Genomic DNA, 8,138 nt, shown 5'->3' on the forward strand with positions numbered 1-8,138 from the left:
TCCGTCCATTTCTTCCTAATTGCCGTAAAAAAAGGCCCCGAAGATACGGCTTCAGGCGTTCTGGCGCACTATTTTCTACAGGAAGTTCGATTGGAGCGCGCCAGCCGTATGCACACGCCGCATCTTTCGGGCCGTTTTTTACGCCAATTAGCAAGAAATGCACGGAATCACCCACCTCTCCATCTCAATCTACGATCCCGTATACGAATACTCTACCTGAAATCCGTGCCACCTCAGATTCGTGGGGTGATGTCTTTAATTTTATTGGTTGCTTTTCTGCGGTGGCGACTCTAGGATCTTAGTTTACAGGAATTTGATCTTTGTGCTTTGTTTGTACAAATGTGAACGATTCCCGTCTTTGGTGGTAGTAATACGAAGAAAACTTTTCGGACAGTTCAAAAGTTTCTCCGAATTCCACGACACCACCCGCATCTAAACTTACACCAGGCTGCGGGAGGATCCGCCCCTCGGAACAATTCTAAATTAATTAATTCTAATTCTAATTCTAAAGCGAAATTCAAAATGTTATGGTGAGCAACTACTATCTTTGCTGTATCAGAAGATTAACCTTGTTTTTTGTTTTACAGTTTTTTTATTTCCTTCCATAGTTTGCCTCATCTCTGTCCTACTTGTTTTGTTTCTCCGTTCTACTTTTGTCGTTTCACTGCTTCATTTTTTTGTCTTATTCCCTTGTCTTACTTGATATGATTATTTCGTCTTGTTTATCTATGTTTTAAAGTTGTATTTTTGTCCCTTTTCTTGGTTTTATGTCTACTTTTACCTCCTGTCTCCTCGGAAAGGCTTATGGTCCCCAATTCTTTTTTTTTATTCATACATCACGTTTTATACCACAAGTTTACCTAGTATGTTACTTGTTATGTCACATGTTTACTCCATTCATGTTTGTTTCATTTTCGTGTGTCTCACTGTTCAATAATAATAATAATAATAATAATAATATGGATGTGTGTATCCATCATTGTTTTTGTTTCTGCTCCTCTTTCTTCTTAACGTTGAACTCCTTTTTTCATTGTCTTTACTTCTCGACATGTAATTGTGTTGCTTACTTTGCTCCTAGTTAGAAAATCTGTACTGCATGATAATCGGCACTTAAATCATGCTAATATATGACAAGAACATGGAAGCTAACGGAACGCAATTCGCATAGAAAAAAATAGTGGAGGTTTCTTAAATGAATGTAAAGACCCTTCCCCGTATTTCTTTCAAAGCCAGTGCAGTCCATGACAAAACTAGATAGCGTTTTCAGACTTTACTTGAAGTTTCAACTCGTAAATATTTTCAATCGATTTTGTTTTTGGTGTCTTTGGACTCGCTATCAATATTTTTTCCTTGGAAGAGCAGTTTTCTGCTGCTAATTAACTGATTTTGAAGACAGGAAAGGAAATCAAACTCTCTTCATATTCAAATTTAGGCCTATAATAATTCATAGGAAGTAAATGTGCAAAATTTGCCGACAATGAATACTAATCTGAACACCGAATCCCAAAGTTCTATTTAATTTCCGTTTTTCGTCTGTGCGAAACTACTGTGACTACTCGTTTGTGTTTCCGAATTCTACCAGTTCTCAACCTCAAACCTCTGCTCAAAAAAAAAAACTTAGAATCAAATCAAAGCTATTGAGGCACTTCGGCTCTGGTGATGCTATTACGTAGTGGGAAAAATTGGCAGAAACGTGAAGAACATAACGTCATTTCTTCTCCTGTTACTAAAGCTAAAACAGTAGCGAGGTTAAAAGCGGGTGTACAAGTACTGTGTCAATACTTGATACTGTGGAAATCAAATGAAAACAGCAGTGAACTCAATTATTTTGAAAGAAATCGGCTTGAAAAGAACAAATAGAACGAAAAGAAAACAAATTAAGCGAAATAGGAATGTAAAAGACGAAGAAGATAATGAAAATTCGAATTAAATAAGTGATAATAATCAAGAAGGAGATCAATACAAAAACAAATGGAACGACGAAAAGAAAACTGGACAGAGGAAGAGGAAAAGATATAAGCTATGCAGTAACTTGAAGTAATCTTTCTCAGCTGCAAGATAAAGATCAAAAAACCTAAATTCCAATTTCATCCCTTACTCAGTTTGAAATTCGAGGATCATACTTCCTTTCTTTCTTGGATTAAGGTTTATTGTGATATTCTCTTCGTTAAGGGAAGAGCATGTTAAACGCCGTAAAACACTTACTTTCTACCTTTCTCTAGCTTATTCCTCCGAAACAACAGCGCAAGTGCTTACTCACTATACCATATTAAATTTTGCGGTGCGTAAGCATTATTCCAGAGGGTGGAGCTTCTACAGCCGGGTGTAAGTTTAGATACGAGTCACGACACCTTAAAGACTTCCGGTTCCAGGAATTGGCCCCCTTTTTGGGCCTAGTTAGCTTTGTTAGAATTATTGCATTTTATTGTGATTCCCAAAACAAACAAACGATAATTATCCACAATTACACAAAAAAATTGGACACAAATTGGACTTCTGCAAACTTCCTAGAGGCGTCCTAGAATCAAAACAAGCAATAAAATTGTTGGAAAAGGACCGTGTTAAGAATAATTAGCTTTGGTTATGCAGTAGTATACGAAAAATAACGGAAACCATTAAGAAAAAAGGAAAACGAAGAAAAGTTCGGGGTGTTTTCCGCATACTGTAGTGGAAGCTTAGTACATGCCGTCATCGAGGACGCGTCTCGCCATCGTACGTTTTGGCTGATATCAAATTGAGAAAGAGACCTCACGACATGCTCAGGGGGGCAGTCTTTCGTCACTGCAGAATCAGTGCTTAAAGTGGATATCATAATGTGGAATTGGAATCCATATGATTAGGAGTAATCAAGGAAGCTTGCATGTACAGTTCTAACATTTCCGGAAAAGAAGCATGAAAGTCTTGTCAAACAGTCGTAAAGCGCGTAAATCGAAATGTTAATGCGACGGATCATAACAATGGAACCGATCACCAATCGTCACTGCTAGCATACTTTTGTGTAATGTGGAAGGAAACCAGCTGCTCAGATTGAACATCCTCTAAATTGGTAAAGAAAATGGTAAGATTGTTCGACAATTTTCCTTCAAACTACAAAGAACTTCTTCCAACCCTTGCATGTCAAGGAACATAAGTACAACAGTGGTTACAGATCCGTTACAGATCAGAAGTAGAGCTCGGGATACGCTCGATCCTGCAAAGCGAACGGTTTGTTATTTAGCGAATGTCTCGTTAGTCGTTATATGCGTTCTCGACCTGGATTATCTCTAGAGGTTCTAGAGACTATCTGCCGGTGGGAAAAATTAATCAACAACTTGGACAAATTCTCTTCAAGTGCACGCGTTCGTTCCTGAACTTCTGAATCCGAATGGGGTGCAAAAGCTGCTAGGATTATCGGACGCTTTTCGTACTGCTTTTAAGTTGCAGAATCAAGTAACATGAGAAGAACCAACGTGACTAAGACGTGAAGACTCCCCTTAACGCCTGAGTATTTCCACAAACATTCCCTTAAATGGCAAGTTCCCGTGAAACATCGACTTACTTCTAGGGTTGTTACAAGGTTTGTGTCAAGACCCTAGATAACCCGTGAAACACTTCCATAATAAAGACGTAAAAACTCGCAGCACAAAGCTGGATTCATTACAGTATATGGTCCCCGGGCTTTTATTTTCAAAGGCTGTGCGGTGGTTCCCAGTCGCCTCGGCCGGTCCCCACCGTCGATCGATATCTCGAGAGGCCTCGTGCGAGCGAAAAGACGACAGCCTGTCCCAGTTAGCCTGCGCTTGGTCACATGAGTCTGCGTCATGTTCCTCACGTGGAAGAGGACAATGGAGAGACGGGTCATACAGGTCGATAACTCAACTATTAAAGTCACTGTTGAACTATAGGATTAGTTACAAGTTGAAAACAAAAGATACGAAGTTAGTGAAAGTGAGCTGGTGAAGACAAAGGATACGAGGACTTCCGAAATATCAGTCGGAAATCGTTAAGTCCCTAGCAGACCTCGCCTGTGAATTTGCTCTTGAAGCAACAGTGGAACTGCTCTAAACACTGTTCTGCAAGTGGCGAAAAAGAACACAAACAGTAGGCCTCTATTTTGCTCAAATCAAGGAATATGTAACCTTCCTCGTGTTGCGTTCTGAGTATCGTAAGGTGGTTTGCTCACCTTCAACATTAGGTGTGAGGCAATAGTCTCAGTACCCAACAGCGGTAACAGAATTGAAGCGTAAAGATCTAAGTTGGGAAGGTCGATCCAATTAATACTTTCGTACCTCGAGCCAATTCTTTCCTATCAACTTCGTTAAACACGACCTTGGCGAGGGAGAGTCTAGTAGTTGGTAAGACGTTGTTTCGTCCTCAAAAACTTAAACTTTCACGAATTGACCTCTTTCGCACAAAATAATCCTTGGAACTTCTTGTTTCAAACAAAAAGTAATGCAATTACTGTGTTTTCGAACGATTGCTGGGCTTTTTCCCAGAATACTCTACCAAGTTACTATTGTTGCGTACTCCACATTACCATGTTCCCTCCAGTGCTCCTAAACACATCGGAATCCGGTTTCGAATGCACCAGTAGGTGAGTCACAAGGCGACGCCCACCCACGAATCGATAGTTTCGAAAATATGGGGCTTGTGCGTGCGTGGCGATATCATTGTCACCATCGATTATTTCCCTGGATTTAGCTGTCGACCATTTTTCTTTCGCCCAGTCCTGCTAGTGTGCGGAGATGATAGCGCATTGCGCTGATTTTGTGATAGCAACCCATTCTACCCTCCACATTTCCAGGAAGAAATGAGTAATACTGAGGTGCACGCTCTTTGTGGGCGGATGAATTCTGTTGCGTGCGCGGCCGACAGCGCAGCAGAGGGTGTGGCCAGTCCTGTCTTCATTCGCTCTATCGTGCTGTGTGCGTGCGGTCGCCAGTTGTTTGGTTCGTATCGTGCGTAGTTTTCCGTCTAGTACTGTTATCAGTTCCAATTGAAGATGCACTTCTATGCCTACTCATCGTCGCCGAGCTCTTCATCGAGCGACGATGACTGCCTGTCTACTGATGCTTCACCGACAAAGTTGCTAGCCATCGCGATCCAGAAGCGGCGTGCACTATTCGGCAGGAAGGAACGTGACTACCGACTCGAACTGCTGCAGACAGGCTTCATTCAGACTTTGTGTAAGCATTTGGGTGAGCGTAGAGCTCGTCGCCGCAAACGCGGTGGTAAGCGAACTGTTAGGCAAAACAAGGGTGATGCTGAGCCTTTCGAGGCTCCTGTTACTCGTGTTGAACCTATCGTTCAGAATCCTTATGATGGTGAGCCCCCCAGCAAGCGGTGCTGCCAGAACGAGGACGAGGATCCCTTCGGCCTCGATGACTTCTTTGTTCGTGTCTATGGCCGTTCGGTGGTCTATAGAGGTTAATTATGAATGTTTTAATGTCTGTGGTAGTATTGATGTAGTGTTCCATTTTCTCTGGCTTTAGATCAGAAATGTGTACCCCAGCGATTGAGCGACCCTATGACTCAACGGCGGTCCTGCTCAGGATGACTGGTCAAGTGTTGTTATTTGTTATTCGCTTGTTCCCATCTTGTACGCAACTACATTTGAATCATATCATTTTTTACGGGTAGTGCCAGATGGGTTTGTGTATAAATTGTTGTACGATTTGAAATAAATTTCTACTGAGTAACTTCGTTTACAACAGATATATTCTAGGAAGAGGAGAGAAGATTCGTGCTATTCTTGTCTACGCAGTGAAGAATGTTGTTAGGCTTGTTGATGTTTCATACTGTGCACGAGGGTCATTTTGATGACGTCACTTTTCAGTACGGGTCAGCTCTGAGGTGTGAATCAGGCACACGCACACAACCTTCAACGGAACAAGTTTGTTCCCAGTTATTTTAGTAACTAGACCGATTCTATTGTTGGTGTAAGGTTCCTATATAGGGCACCTTAAACTACTTGCAGATCCATTCAAACGTTTCGCTAGTACAGCTCAGCGTTGTTAGTTGTGGAATGCAGTTCATCAGAGATGTGCAGGATATGTCTTAGTGATGTGGCTATCTAACAAGTGTACATGACTTGTTGCCAGGCAAGTTGGGCAGCGCTGCAGATAAGTGTGGAAGAGCATTAGCTTGTGGTTGTTTTCATTAGATCAAGAATAAATTTAGAAACCATAACATGCTTTGGGAACTTTTCAGTTGTGAGGCTTCAATTGAGTTAATCAAGACATGGGCGTCGCGGCTGTCAGCAAAGTTTACTGCGATGTGGTAACGCGACAGTCCTGTTTGGACATTCAAATCTAAGCGTTCAAAAACCACTGTACCGAAGAGCCGACAGTCCATACCGCGGTGAACTCTGTTGTCAGCCTAACACTGCGAGTGAACGAGAGGCTTTGGTTTAGTACCTAACTTGCTTGAATAACTCTGTTCTAGTACTAACGAAGTTAAAGGCACCACCTCACGAATCTGAGATGGTACGGATTTCAGGTGGAGTATTCGTATACGGGATGGGAGACTACGGAGGGAGGGGTGATTCCGTCCATTTCTTCCTAATTGCCGTAAAAAACGGCCCCGAAGATACGGCTTCAGGCGTTCTGGCGCACTATTTTCTACAGGAAGTTCGGTTGGAGCGCGTCAGCCGTATGCACACGCCGCATCTTCCTGCCCGTTTTTTACGCCAATTAGCAAGAAATGGACGGAATCACCCACCTCTCCATCTCAATCTACGATCCCGTATACGAATACTCCACCTGAAATCTGCACCACCTCAGATTCGTGGTATGCTGCCTTTAAAAGTCCATGAGTCTAGATCGATAAGATGAACAAACGCGAGAAAATGCAGTTAAATGTAAAGAATCATGGGGTTCCCCACAGCAACGTTAGTAGTGGAATTCCGAATCCAATTTATTCTAGAAGGAACCCAAAGAGGGTGTGTCGGTGTTCCAAATATATTATTTGAATTTGAAAATTATCGAAGGGAGCACGCGTGGGTTGTGCTGTGTCTTCTTCGAATCAGTAAAAGGCAACAGCTAATTTAGTTATCATTGACTCTTATCAGTTCAGGTTATTAACGCCTCCGCTCCTATGCTGTATCAACTTTCAATTTTTTGGGAATGCTTGTTCGATTAGAAGGTGGAGTCATCCAGATATACTTGTGTTAAGACGGCTCACGAGAGTATGAGAGTCGAGTCACAGCACTTTGTGATTAGTTTAACTGGATCGATAGAGTAACTTAAGTCATTACATGATTCGAAAAATTTTACCACAGATGAATTGCGTGATTCATGCATCTCCAGTTACCTACGACCTACCTATAATTTCTTGCTATTGGTTGTGTGGTGGGAGGGTGGAGACGCCCAAATATACTTAACTTGAAGAGTTTTCACGAAATATCGAGAATCTTACGCAACATGGTGGAAATTTCGAAATGCTTATTGCACCATAAAGATGCAGCTTGCAGAATGTTGGTGATGATGTTTTCCTGGTGCGAGCAGAGTTTAGGGTCCAGCAGTTTTCCTTTTCCAATCTTCAAAGATCTGTAAATGATATAGATGGAGTGTTCTAACACGAAATAAGTGGGCTTCTGTTTCCTTTATCTTTTCCCTGCAGGTCCTTTGTTTGTTTTTTTTTTGTTCTGCTCCGCCCCGGCGCCGCAACACCTGTTCTGTGTGTTTGAAGACGTGATAAGCTTTAGATTTTTTTACGTTGCTTGTATGGAGGGAGGGTGAAGACGGCAAAATATACTTCACCTGAAGATATTTTACAAGCGAACACAATCGCTGCCCCCGCACTTCGTGCATAGCCTCATCGGATTGATGGAGGAAGTATTTAAATATTGATATATCACTCTTTACTTGTTTCGACAAATTTTACCACAGGTCCGTTACGTGGTTCAGGCGCTTCTCCACTCGCCTACGATGTTCTCAGATGTGGCAAGGCTCAATTTTTTTGATACTTTCTGTGTTCTCAGATGTGGCAAGCCTCAATTTTTTGATATTGCCTGTGTGGTGGGAGGGTGGAGACGCCCAAATATACTTTTCTTGAAGATGTTTCTCGAGCGTACGCAATCGCTGCCCCAGCACTTCGTGCATAGCCTCATCGGATTGGTAGAGGAAGTATTTTAGTGTTGATATATCACTCTTCACTTG

General features: G+C 42.0%; 1 protein-coding gene across 2 annotated transcripts; it reads left to right on the forward strand.

Annotated features, from left to right (window-relative positions):
* Positions 1 to 3,787: 3,787 nt before the first annotated feature.
* Positions 3,788 to 5,536, forward strand: RB195_014831 (uncharacterized protein; the record flags this gene model as incomplete). 2 transcript variants are annotated; one of them, XM_064205260.1, is made up of 6 exons in its annotated part: positions 3,788 to 3,845; positions 4,855 to 4,928; positions 4,982 to 5,093; positions 5,159 to 5,165; positions 5,291 to 5,405; positions 5,472 to 5,498. In XM_064205260.1, 6 exons carry the CDS (start codon positions 3,788 to 3,790, stop codon positions 5,496 to 5,498), a joined length of 393 nt encoding a protein of 130 aa, XP_064061140.1. The 2 variants fall into 2 exon arrangements, with proteins under 2 accessions (XP_064061140.1, XP_064061141.1); XM_064205259.1 differs by lacking the exons at positions 3,788 to 3,845; positions 4,855 to 4,928 and having other exon boundaries at positions 4,982 to 5,221; positions 5,472 to 5,536.
* Positions 5,537 to 8,138: the final 2,602 nt, after the last annotated feature.

The sequence above is a fragment of the Necator americanus genome, chromosome V, assembly GCF_031761385.1.
Source record: "Necator americanus strain Aroian chromosome V, whole genome shotgun sequence".
In the NCBI taxonomy this organism is placed as follows: Eukaryota; Metazoa; Nematoda; class Chromadorea; order Rhabditida; family Ancylostomatidae; genus Necator; species Necator americanus.